This window comes from Lipophrys pholis (genome assembly GCF_963383615.2).
Source record: "Lipophrys pholis genome assembly, chromosome: 14".
NCBI lineage: Eukaryota > Metazoa > Chordata > Actinopteri > Blenniiformes > Blenniidae > Lipophrys > Lipophrys pholis.
The window spans coordinates 16,895,344-16,908,905 of record NC_137633.1 but is presented as its reverse complement, the minus strand read 5'-3'; the positions used below and the strand labels follow the sequence as shown (position 1 = coordinate 16,908,905).

At 44.1% G+C, this 13,562-nt stretch overlaps 1 protein-coding gene across 2 annotated transcripts in view; it reads right to left on the bottom strand.

Moving 5' to 3' along the window:
- The window catches only part of LOC308119886 (connector enhancer of kinase suppressor of ras 3-like), a 50,934-nt gene that overhangs the window by 9,261 nt on the left and 28,111 nt on the right, over positions 1–13,562 (bottom strand). For both annotated transcript variants that reach the window (XM_080480157.1, XM_080480158.1), the window contains exons 8-15: positions 13,242–13,310; positions 12,986–13,132; positions 11,180–11,304; positions 10,544–10,731; positions 10,352–10,438; positions 9,767–10,017; positions 6,188–6,225; positions 4,037–4,079 (exon numbers count right to left, since the gene is read on the bottom strand). In XM_080480157.1, the coding sequence (XP_080336283.1) occupies positions 4,037–4,079; positions 6,188–6,225; positions 9,767–10,017; positions 10,352–10,438; positions 10,544–10,731; positions 11,180–11,304; positions 12,986–13,132; positions 13,242–13,310 (948 nt within the window). The remainder of the gene's footprint in view (positions 1–4,036; positions 4,080–6,187; positions 6,226–9,766; positions 10,018–10,351; positions 10,439–10,543; positions 10,732–11,179; positions 11,305–12,985; positions 13,133–13,241; positions 13,311–13,562) is intronic.

Here is a 13,562-nt window from a genome sequence, read left to right as displayed (position 1 = left end):
AACACAAATATACATATTTGTTTCTCAGCTTCAACTCTTGATTGAACCTGTATGAGGATCATTTAAAGTGACAGTGATGAGATTAAAAAAAAACCAGTCACAACAGTTTTTGATAGTTACCACAGTTACAGTCAAATGAAAAGACTTACGTGTTTCGTATTAAGTGGTTTCCCTGTTAATTGGTGACCGACTTCCTAAAATATCCCTTGCCGTTGCCGGTAATAGCAGATGTTAAAACCCCAAAGAATACTCACAAAAGGTCCGAAACTTTGAAACTTTATTTTAAACGCGATAAAACGGCGTTCAGCAGGATGGCTACAGATTTCTGTCAGGCTTTTAACGAGGAACGCTAAAGTAAGTCTGTCACCAGTTAACAGGGAAACCACTCAATCCGAAACACCGCTTTAATTTATTTTTCTTTTATGGTTAATTTAAGTGGAATTTTAATGGGGGAAAAAAAAGCTTACTCATTAGGAAAAAATAATCACCATTCAGTACTTTGCCACCTCTGTTTAATGTAAACAGATTGCGTCAATTACCTTCGAGCTGTTTGTTGTGCTCTACAATCTGCTTTTTCCGACAGAACACATATTTAAGGAAAACATATTTAAGAAATCAAACACCCTGGTTCCTTTGTGATCAGACTCATACCGTACCTGCCACCACAACCTCAACGAGCGGAGTTTTGCCCGAAAGCTCCGCTGAATGTTTGCCCAGACTTCTGTAAGCATGTTGGACCGAGGTTAGAACGTCAGTGGTGCAGGTCCGTGAACGCAGCATACTTCACAGAGGAAAAGAAAACCTCAACCTAGAAACATGATTTTATTGGTTTATTTCCACAGTTATTTTCTTACTCTTAATTTCAGTGCTGATATAATTTCCACGAAGTGATAAATACCTTTCTAATATTTTTTTCTTATAAATAATTTCTCTCAGCAACCACACGCAGTTCTGACTTCTGACCGCTGAGTGTCGCTGCTTCACTGCTTTGCAGGAGCTTTCGACCCAACAGAAACTAACAAAACCTCAAGATTCACACTTTCAAACTCTGAGATACTGCTTTTAATACTCAAACTAACTTAATAAAGCTGATGACATTTTGGTGCAAAACAAATACTTGGGCTGCACACAAATCTTTCGCATCAAATACTCACTATAATCTATGTTCATGTTAAAGAACTGTCTCATTAATGGCTTTTTGAGCCTCTTTATACCTGCCTCCTCATTGTTCTTATTGTTTGTGTCTTTTCTGGATGTTTAGAGTAACATTCCGGTCTTGTTTTATACTTTTACCTAGGTGCCCCTTGGTTGTTGTTGTTTTAACCTTGTTAAAACTTATTTGTGTTAATTTGACATGCCTGTGTAGCGTTTCTGCAATTTTGAGGTTTTTTTTTGTTTTGTTTAATATACCTGTCAAATACACTATTTACAGTAACTCACAATGAGTGGACTTGTTTAATTCCAAACCCAGTTGACAAAAAGTTGGGGGCGATTTGTAAACCATAAATAAAATCAAGATGCAACAATTAGAAATTCTCACGAGCCCAGATACTGGGTGATAAAAAAAAAAAAAAAAAAAAAAAATACATAAATAGCCAATGGAACATTTTGAAATGTCAGTGGCAGACACATTTGAGGTGGAGTTAAGGCCATGATGAGTACTACTGAGCACTCGCAAAGACAAAAATCCACCAATGGCAGAAGAGCAAGTGTGTCATGTTCCACTCGGTGCCTCGGGAAGCTGCGGCCTGGCCATCTACACCTCGTGTCGTCGTGGTGGGAAGCGGCTTCGCAGTCAAAACAGCACAGCTCAAGCTGTGTCGAGAGTGGAGGCCTGGATGTTCTGACATACGTCTGTGCGTCTGGAGAAGCAGCAGACGCATTCCTGAGCCCTGCGTTATTATAGTCTCCATTTCATTTCTGCTTAAATAGACAGGGGCCCTTCTCTCTCTCTCCCCCCGCTCGCTATTGTGCTGCAGCAAGTGCTCTGAAGTGACCGTGAAGAGATCCCCCCCCTTTATATTACCCACATTCTCACACTGTAGCTTCCTCCCTGCCTCCTTCCCCCGTTTGTCACCCTTTTTCTCATTCGTATCGAGTAACTTCACCGCGTTACCCCCGAACCCCCCCACCCCCCAAAATCCTTCAACATTTCAATTAAACGTGTTGATCTGAAAGGAGCATTTGACCACAGTCCGCCCTCTTCTCATGCCTTCTGATGAGGGCGAGGCCTCAGCATGCCTCTTTAGGGTGATTTAAAGGAGTATTCTGCTGAAGCCGTGTTTCGGTGGAAGTGAGGTAACCGCGCCTGCGACTCATGTCAAAGGCCTGGAGGTTTTCACGGGGAATGCGGATTGGTCACGCCATTGTGGCGCTCAATCTCCCATCACGAGCCATGCTGAGAATTGTCATGGCACTTAGCCGATGCGCCCACCCCGCCCCCCACTTTCACCCCGTTCTCCAACGGCACCCATAAACTGAGCGGTGCATGTGTGAGGGAGAGAGAGGGGGCAAAACAAAGTGGCTATTATTCAGCAGGTTTGGGGAGGGGGGGGATATCAGACTCTGGCTTGCAGAGTTTTGGCGGCGCAGCAGCTGATACGTTCCCCTCTGACCTGGAACTGATCACAAGAGCAGTTAACATCTTGTCCATCCCCTCATTAGTCTCCACAGTCTCCAAATGCGGCGTCGAATGACAGTTCGCGCTTCTCACAGAAACAAGATGTAAAGAGAAGTCCAACAATATGATCTATCCTCTGTCCTGCATAAAGGCTGACGGGGATGTCAGGCCTTTCCCTTTTGGTGCAACAACAAGTGGTGATTGGCCCATAAATCTGCACAGAAGTGATTTGTCCACTTGCCACTGCTGACTATGTTCCTAATCCATCCGACCCCCTTGCGGAGGCGTGTGAGCGGTATGCGCCACCGAGGGATTGACAGTAACTCATGGCGCTGGGGTGCACGGTTTCAGTGTGCGCCGGCGCAAGGCGGCCAAGCGGTCCTCGGTTTACCCCTTGCGGTCGCTTCAGTCCCACATCTGCCAGAGCTGGTAGGTGTATGGTCGATTTTCCAAGCGGCAGCTGCAGCGCTCCGAGCTCTGCAGGAATCTGCAGGTTAGATTTCCTACTCTGGCTTTTTGTGGCCGGTTAATAGTGTGAGATGTAAAGTCAAAGGATCACCAGGCCTCTTGATTTTCAACACGAACGTCTCTTTATGTCCGAGTTGCACCGGTCGTATTTTTATTGTCCATTTTTATTATATTTGTTCCCCTTGCTTCCCCTTGTTATTATGGATGCTTTGCATCACTGTTTTTTTTTTTTTTTACTTTGTAGCCGCCGTTGAGTCCTCCAATCCCATCGGTGGCTTGATAACCCATTAAATAAGTAAAGTATCACCAATAAGTTGTTTTCTCGACTTGTTTGTTTTGTGTTTCTTTTCACTTATTTGGTGTGTTTATTAGTTTTCTCTTTGCTGCAGTTTTGAGGTCCTTTTTAATCGTTTCTGTCTCTGTTAGTCGAAGCTTTGTGTGTCTTTGTGATCCATTTAAAACCTCTGCTGCCATTTTTCTTTCTGTACTACTTTGGTTGTTTTTGAGCTTTTTTGGTCTTTTAAGCTCTTTCATCTTATATGTCATTTGTGTATTTTGGTAGTGTGTTGTGTTGGCGTGTGAATTTTGTGCTCATCCTGCCTCACTTTGTCCTTCTTCTTGTGACAATTTGTTGTCATTGCACATTTTTTGGTGATCATCTTTGTCTAGTTTATGTGGTCACTTCTGTTCTTTGAAAATATCGTATGTCTCTTTGATACTCTGACCCCTGCATCTTTTTAAGTTTGTCTCAGTCTGGACCAACAACCTAACAAACTATGATACCATTTTTTTTTTTTTTAATTTGTATTATATCATTTGTTCAGTCTTCACTCTTCATTTTGCTGCTTCCTGCCAAAACCGAAGTGAAGCAAAGTCCCTCCGATGCAAGCAGGCAGGTGTCGTCATTGACTGTTTTAGAATTTAAGGCCTCGATGAAGCGTTACTTACTGCTTGAGAGAAGGACCAGGACCGTATATGTGGTTGGTTATACCTGTGAGAAAGAGATGAGAAAAGTCAACATGTGATGACAACTGCCCTGAACTTTATGTGTGTGTGTGTGTGTGTGTGTGTGTGTGTGTGTGTGTGTGTGTGTGTGTGTGTGTGTGTGTGTGTGTGTGTGTGTGTGTGTGTGTGTGTGTGTGTGTGTGTGTGTGTGTGTTTTTTACAAACATCAATCTGTTCTTTCTCATCATGATGTCTTACGTAACCTACCCTGAAAACCTGCCCCTCACTTTCAGAACGGGTGAGTCAAATCACAGTTTTTAAAACGACTTATTCCAAAACAGTAATTATATTTCATTTGCGTTCCAGTCCAGATCACTTCGATTTGAACGAGACGGTGGAGACTGTCTCCTCCTTGGTTGGGATTTGGTGTTTCCAGCGGTTTTGATAATCCCTTTGGAAACCAGCCACAGTGGCACTGGGCAGACGAGACGCTGGTTCCCACCGCTCAGAATACCCGATCTGCCCCAGCCGGGGCCTCACCCTGCAATTTCAGGGTATGAAATTGACTCTGACTCGCTTTTCCAGCCTTCAGATTCCCAGCATCTTTTTTTTTTTTCTTTCTCCTCCTTCTCTTGTCATTCACCAATTACCGCCTCTTTATCCCCTCCTTAAATTACCAGTTTACTGGATACTGGGGATTTTCTTTTTTTTTTTTTCCTGGTGGTGTTGTGACTTGTTTTGACGGATGACAAAAGAAAGGACCTGACGCATCGTCGCATTTTATGCTTTGTCATGAGGGGAGAACACAGGTTTGTCTCCAACGGCTGAAGCAGCTAAAATTCATATGACACTTGATTCAATTCCCCATCAATCAGACTCCATCTCCTGCATCGGCGCCGCATGCTGGTAACCACCACCAACTGCTCATCTGTGAGATTTACTACAGCCCCCGTGCGTGTCCTCCCAATGTGAGTAATGTGTTTTGATCAAGCGTGCCTTCGAACCGGATGCGATGCGGCTCAGAATAGAAGTGGCAGGTAGGGCCGGTGGTGTTGTGCCAAAGCATTTAGTCACTGATTGTGGCGTTAATGTGGGGAGTCACACCTCCTTAGGCCCCACCGACTAAAATCGGGGGGCGAGGGCGTCGTGTTTGGCAGTGGAATGGAGTTATTAATCGGATTGAGGATTTGTCACCAGAGTGACAGTTCTGAACATTGTCAGGCATGTGAACGTGTCACAGGGGCAGGTGGGTGCGTGGGAGGGGCTTTAAGAAGCGCTCGGTCGCAGTCAGTATCAAGCCTGAAATTAGATTGGTGGTGAGAAGTCCAGTTTTGGCTCGCCAGGTGGTGTAGTGGTTCGTAATTTCCTGCCGCAGTAAGAATCGACGGTTCAATTCCAGGATCGCGGGCGTTTCCGTGTGGGTTTTAAACATGAGCTTGAGGTTCAGATGAGACCTCAAATTGACTGGAGGTGTGAATGTACCTGTCTGTATTTAATCTGGAATGACTTGTGGCCTGCACGGTGGTGTAGTGGTTAGCACCCCCACCTCACAGCAGGATGAGCCCCGATTCCACTGACGTCAACTTTTCCGACGCTTCCTGTTTAAAATCCCCCAAAAAGTCACTTTTACAGTCAGTGTCCATGCTCAAAATCAAGATCACTTAGGTGTTTTTTGCTCTATACTATATGAATTACAGAGAGATTTACAGTGACTTTCCTTTGAGCTTCCCCTTTTAAAAACTGGCTTCAGATCGTGTAAATTGTAAATCTGCATAATCAAAGTTTGACTGGTTTAATTATATTGATTTCCTTCATAACGTTGTTGACATTATAAATTTATTTCCATAAAGAAATCTCCCTCCAGTTGTTATCCTTGTTGTGATCGCGCGTTGGAAAGGGAAACCTTAAATCTCAAATCTATGGAATATGTTCTCTGCTCATAAAAGCAGCCCACCCAGTGCTCCCGCCTCACCAAGGATAATTTTTAAAAAGATTCCACAGTCTGGAAAACTACATTCCACCCTGTTTTTTTATGTCTCTCATTTCGAACTATAGATGTGTGTGTGTGTGTGTGTGTGTGTGTGTGTGTGTGTGTGTGTGTGTGTGTGTGTGTGTGTGTGTGTGTGTGTGAGATAAAGAGAGAGAGGAACTCACCGGTTGAGGAAGTCACTGCTCGAGTGCCAGTCAGGTCCCTGTGATACATAAAGATTTCTGTGTTAAAGCCTCCGTTTATGTGCAGAAACCTCCTGTGCTACATTGGATCACGCAGTGTGTGAGGTCACACGCCGTAAGAATGACAAGGCCGGTTCAGATTAAACCTGGCTGCCTTAAAATGAGAAACAGTGCAAGAGAAGATATGTAGGATGTGTCTTTGGGGACAGTCATGGCCTGGAGGTTAAGAAGTGGGCTTGGAACTCACTCGTTTTGAATTCTTAAAGGAGACCTTTAACTCCCCCGGCATGGATCACATTCATTTGTTAAAGGTGCAGTGTATAAACCTTAAGTAATGCCACCTTAGTCCATGATGGGGCAGTAATCTAAACCACACAGTTTGCCTTTTAGTGTTTCTGTTTTCTGTTTTCAGAACCATTTCCCTCTCGGGACTGACAAACTAGACGCTGAGTTTATAAAAGCCCCCGTTTACGTGACATTTTCAAATGTAAACGTAAAATTTGTGTTGGATTTTAGGTGTCTTGTTCACAGGACAATGGTGCTCGGAGCCACTGAAAAAGCAACTTTTTTTGAAAACGGCTCCCAAAGGTGGAACTTTTTGACAATGCTCAGGCTCTGTTTCCATGGAAACCGGGTGAAACGCAACTTTTCTGAAACGCTGCAAATCCGCATGTGCGCCACGTTTGTAAAAAAAATTCGTTCTAAGCATGTGAGGATAACGTCAGGTTCCAGAGTGTTATGACTCCCAGTCCATGTTCTCCTGGGACCTGGTGGTTTTATAGTTATAACAATCCAACTTTGTAATCCGTCCATACGAATGTCCATGTACTCGCCAGTGTTTATGTTTATAGCGCATTGCTCTCTGCGCTCGTGTGTGTGTGGTTTCATTACAAAAAACAAACGGCACAAACTAGAGGCCATACATGAAAACTACATCATTTTCAGTGTTTCTTCAGTTTCCGTGGAAATGGACGTCATTTTTTCAAAAACGTTTCCGTGTTAATACAAAACATTTCTGAAATGAAAATGCAAAAACTGCGTTTTTACTTTATTGTTGTGACGTTGTTGTGTAAACAGGACCCAGGACTGGTTGGGGTGAACCACTTTGTTTAAATCTGCACCATTCATCAGTAACATGTTTTCATAGACTATTACCTTACATACTATACCTTTGACTTCAATCCACTAACAAGATTTTTTATTTATTTATTTATTTATTTATTTTTTTAAATTGGACAACTAATGTGAACATAAAGTAAAACAACCCATATTGATAAATCAGCTCATCTTTTTTTAAAAGCAGTCAGGTTACTAATTCCAGTGTATACTCCTCTGATTACTTTATTCCTGAAGTTCATGCAGCTTTTCTTCCTTGAACCGCCTTGGTAAAATGACCTAAAGCAGCTAAATCCCTCAGATCCTTTTTTTAAACATTGCATCTCACAGCAAAACTGCAGCGTCTTCCCTCGCAGGGAACCAAATTATACGCGCCTTCAATAGCTTGAGAGACCACATGTCTCCACCGTGTTTTGCTTGTCATGCGTCGCTGTAAAACAAATTGTTCTTCCCCAGGAATAGAAAGTATAGATTCAGTAGAAATCATTGCATCCATACATCTCTGTGACGATACACGTTAAGGATTGTGATTATTTCCGTTCCACATGCACGGACTAGCAGTAATTCAGCTTTTGTCTCCCTTGTGGAAGTGAAGGCATAAAAATGTTAGTGGTTAGTGAACGTATGCGGAGCACAGGTAGTGTTTAGGCAGACCGCAGGGCCTTCACGAGAGTGCGTATTAGTCAGGACCGCAGGCGACGATAGCTCAGCAGGCCGGGGGCAGACAGTGAGGAAAGAGAAGTGAAGGGGAGATAAGAAGAGAGGTCTCCTCTCAATCGGGAAGCATGCGCAGAGGCGACGGCAGGCAGAGAAGGAGGGGACAGAGTTGATCCTTTGCAGGGAAACACTTTGAGGAAAAAAATTAATAAATCAATAAATCAATACAAAGGCAAGGTAACCCTAACCTGCTGCCTAGAGGTTTAAAAAGGCAACATATGGGCGGGAAGGAGAAAAAAAAAACCATCCCCATGTGGTGCTCTTAACCATATGGTCCTCTCAGCTGCAATTTAAAGTTGATCAAAGAGGGAAACAGTTGCATAACCATTGCCGTCTTAAGATTCCAAGCCGAGGTAGCTTGACTTTTAAGCTATCCTGTTTCACCGCATGCCTAAAAAAAACAGAAGCGAGGATTTAACCGCAAAGGTCAAAGCAGGTTAGAGAGAGGCAGCTCAGTTTGATTCAGCCAGGGTGGGACTAAAGCCGATCTTTCAATTACAAACTCCAGCAAGACAGAGAGGTCATTTGAATCACAGGAATAAAGACTAAGAGAGTATAATTCAGCAGCCCCATATAATAGGTACACATTTAGTAGTCACTCCACACGCACTGGGCAAATAAAGACAACACAAAAAAAGCACTGAAATGAACTGCAGTTTTTAATCAATCGCTATTCAAATCTTACAAAAAAAAAAAAAAAAAAGGCAGATAAAGCAACAACAGACACTTCCTCCCTGCAGTTTCTTAAATAATACTGTCATTCCGGCTCTTGTGGGATCTGGTTTTTAACAAAAGGCCATTTCACCTGCTTCGTCCTAAAGGATTGGTTCAAAACGACCAGCAGGCTTCATAACTGTCCACCAGCTGTCCATACAGGGATTTCAGCTGGGTGCTTTCAGAGTAAACGGAAACACAAGTTATATTAAAAAAAAAAAACCCCCAAAAAAAACTTCACTGGATGCAGTGCATAGCTTTAAAACGTGCACAAATATTCGCTAGTGACAAGATAGAAACACCCTTTGACCAACTGAGGCAGCGTCATCAACTAAAGTGACTTTCAGAGTCGTATGCATAGCTTACAGAGGCAACCATCGGTAACTAACAACAAGGTGTCGTTTGAAAAACAATAAACATGAAAACAAAAGCAGGTTCGCTAACAAATATGTGCTGTTTTACTGTATAAGTTATTGAAAAACCAAAGACGAACACAACGGAAATGATATCAGGCACGTTTTTCTGTTTTTTTTTTTTTTTTTTTTAAACTACAGCATCTTAAAAGAGTTAAGTAAAAGTACCAGAGAACATCGTAATGGAAACATAACTAAATATTTACAGAGGAGTCCGTAAAGAACGCACATAAGGCCCAACAAAAAAAAAAAAGGTGTCCTAAACCTGAACAAAGTGTGTCCTCTCAAGGCTTGCAGTCAGAGATGAAGGGGGTTTGTGGGCAGTTTGTTAAAGGCAGTGATGACGTAATGTGGTGAGTACTACTAAAGCGAGTTGGGATGAGGAGTAGTAGTTGCTAGTAGTAGTAACACCAGGGAAGTTTGGAGGGAGGGGGAGAGGAGTGTGAGAAAGCCCGAAGCTGCCAAAAATAAAAAAATTTAAAAATACACAGCTGGACGTTAAATGTCAAAAAGGCACTGAAGGAGGACACAAGACAGGAAGCCCCGGACAGGAAGCACATCATCAGTGAGTCAATAGCTTAAGCCGCGTGATCCAACTGACCAGTAGGGAGCGTTCAGCCGTGGCGCGCTTGGAGATGGGGGCTACGGGGCTCTTTTTTGTGTCTTCCTGGTAGGGGATGGTGGCGCTGTTGTGGAGGTCTGAGTTGGAGTAGTAGCGGCTGCCCCGGATGTGGTCGACTCGGACGAGGTGACGCTCCCCGGCCGGCCTGTAGGGCGGCGACACTGAGGGGACCTCCTCGGCGATGGTGGGGATCCGCTCATTACTCAAGTATCTGTACAGGAGGTCTTCCCCTGGGGCCAGAGAGAGGACGAGGCGTTAGTTTATCAGCACAGTCACACTGAAGCGCCGTGCTTTCAGCCGCGCGGCAATATTCACCATCGGCATTCTCTGAAGCCTTGGTGTCAAAACTGGGGCTACTTCCTCCTGCCTGCACCATGTTAGCTTTCATTAACGTTCTCCTCTCCAATAAAATTAATTATAATTTTTCTCTGTCTATCACATACATTGTAATTGGAGTGAAATTTCAGACCAAATGTTATTTATACAATCGGTTTCATAAACAACCAACACATCCCCACTCCCTTGCTTGACAAACTTAAAAAGTGGAAGTCTGGGTGTGAATACCTTTTCTCCCTTGTAACCAGGGTTTTGCGAAAGGATCGATTATTCCCACACAGGTGTCTGCAGGCATGGACAGAGGGCGGGGCTTCCCTATAGGAAAGAAACAGTTTCATATGTGTCAATAATATTATTTTGAAAGATCTTTTGGAAATAAGATGCATAATTCTGATATCTCCGGAAGAAAAGGGCACTGACCACGCGAGGGCCTGTGCTCCCTCATTCTGGGCTGGATGACGTTGGCTTCGATTGGACATCCCACACTCATCTTGTCATAATCTGCGACGGTGCAGCGCCTCCTGCTTTCCTGGTCCAGATAGGAGTTGGGTGACTCAGAGCCCTTTGGTCTTTTACTAATACTGGAGAAGGTGTCTGTTCTCACCTCCCTGCACGCAGAGGAACAAATGTTCGGAGTCACGATTGGGATGATTTATAACTGGCATTTGTAACCGCGTTTGTTTATTTCACAGTAATCAGGCTCCAGCTAATAACGCAGCGCGTTGAAAACTTCCTATTATAGTGCGTCCAGCATTGTCAGCATAGCGACCACACTCAGTCATGTTTCCTGGAGGTGGAGGATGAACTGGTTGTTGCATAAGGGTTGTGGTGGGACTGGTGGGAGCAGAGTGGGAAGACAAGCAGAACAGAAAGTGCAGTGGGTGGGGAAAAAAGATTTGGCCGACTCGTGATCCACCAGCCTCCGTGTTCTCAGCGAGGATGTGTGGCAAAGGTGGACCGGGGTGGAAAAACTACACTTTCGGCAGTCACCTTCTCAATACTTGAGCTTTTTGAATCGGAACTGATGAGACAGACAGCACTGAGGAGGACGCTCACCGGGGAGTGTACGGCACGGGTGGAGGAGGAGGAATGTACAAGTCCAGGATGGCTGGCTTCTCCTTTTTGGTTGATCCGTTAGCTGAGCTGCAGGGAGACTGGGCTCGGATCAGGGAGGAATTATTCTACAAAAAAAAAACCAAACAGAAGACAAGCATTTTATAATAAGACACTTTGAATTTTCAATTTGGACTGAATGTGAGTTGAGGAGCTCACCAGATGTGGTGACGGATTCATGTTTGAGTGCGTTTTTTGAGGTACGGAAAGATCGTCGGCAAAGTCCAAAATAGCATAAGAGACATGTACTCATTTACCACAGTTATGTTTCCCGAGGCTCCAAAAAAACACGCTGTCCTTCACTAAATATACGCCATTCTGATCGGAGGGAAATGTTGATACAACAGTGGAGCTGCGATGTACGGGGGGGGGGCAAACAACACGTGATCCGGGGTCTTGTGAGTCATTCCTTCTCTAAACACTTCTCAGTGTACAAATTATATAGTATTACAAAGCCCGTGTCACTCACTCCCAAATCGGGGAGTGTAGTTTGTCTCCGTCTGGAGCCGGCTTACACAGATAAACTGAGATGGCGAGCTCCGATAGCCCGGGCTACTTGTTAAAACAAGATGCTGGTGAACATGTTGACATTGGCCACCTTTGTGTTGAGAGCCTCTTTGTTGTCTTAAAAACCCCACTCCTAACCACTATCATCTCATCTTGCCTACTTGGGTGACAAAACAGGACATGCTTGAGAAGACAGTGGCACAGTGTAGTATAAAGTGGGCTTACTGCCTCCCGGTCTCGGCTGATTAAACGCTATACGAAGCTGAATGTCTTCATTTGATGGTGATAATAAATTACGTCTCAGTTCCAAATCCTCATTGGTGCGATGTTTGTCTGAAACCCTCTTTACAAGTAAAAACGCATCTTTTTGTTTTAGAAGTTTCATGTTCAACGTGCAGCATTTTGAATTTTGACTTGCGTTTACACGTTAACAGCAGATATTTGAAAAAAAGCTTTGTTTTTATGTCGAAATCGTTGCCATGTAAACAGGGCCCGACTGTCCTCCTTTTCTATTTTTGAGACATACTGATGCTATCGCGACAAACTTTCGCAACGTCATCCAACTTGCCCAGGGCCGTTTTGACCTGCAATACAAGTTCTCTCCACAAGGTGGTGTAATGAGTCACTCAAAGAATACCCATTAAAATGGCTGAAGCTCCTGGTTCCTACGCAGTGGTTTAATGTAAACAATAAGCAGGTTTGTGTTATCTACCCACCAACAAAACTGCATAGCAAGCAGGTTGCAAGCGCTGACACGTTCAACGTGAGCCACTCGTTTTCAGATGACCAAACTCATATCATGAAACGCTTGCACATATTACCTCAAGTCTGAACCTCTGCAGCTACTAGCCAGAAACAAGAGCCTAATCTCTGAGACACAAACGGAGGACAGTCTGAGTGACTCATCACGGCCACCCAAACAAAAACACAAAAGTGTACAAAAGTGATGAGTCAACCATTTTCACTGCGCTCCTTTGATACAACATTGGCCATTTGTCTCTAATATTAAACCCAATAGAAACTCAGCAGACCCAAACACAGCAGGTTTGCAGGGTTAGCTCTCAGACAGTGACATCACGGGACTTGGTCTCTTTTGTTTTGCCCGGAGAAAAGAGTCCAGGTTGTGCTTTCAAAAGCGGGCTCTGTCTGAACTTGCGGCCAACGGAACCAACGCCCTAAAAAGCTGATAATTGGCCGACGACGATTAGAGGTGCCGTTCAATTTCCAGGAGTCTGTGTTTACCTGAGGTACCGGGGGCTTCCAGCGCATGTTCTTGAGCGGTGCGGGGGTGAAACCTGTCGTGCCGGTGGGCCTCTTCTTAAGCAGGAGCACCACACCTTTGGGGTCCTCCCTCAGTTTGAAGACCAGGTTCTTCAGCTGCCAGCCCACCTAATACACATCACACCGATAGACGTTCAAATCACACACCCACTTCTGTCAATTTATAGGGCGTGAACATCATTATTCTATTTGCTCGTATGTTTGAAAAGGAACTCGCCACTGTCTGATGGTTGACCTGGATCGCCTCGTCGCCGGCGTGGATCTTCCTGGACAAATCGGCAGGAGACTGAAGGGCACAGAGAGACAGTGGAAGTTAAAACCAACATGACAAACATAACGTACAAAATGTTTTATTCATCCTACAGTCATTTATATCAGTCTTCTGACACTTTGTGGTTCTGTTTCTCTTCATAGAACAACAAGAGGGGCTTGCAGGAGGTGGTGAGGGTGGCATCAGAAACAGACGAGTGCCTCCCTTTAAGACATTTATGCTTTTATTTTTTTTTTTTTTAAAAGAACCCCACCAACTCTGGACATC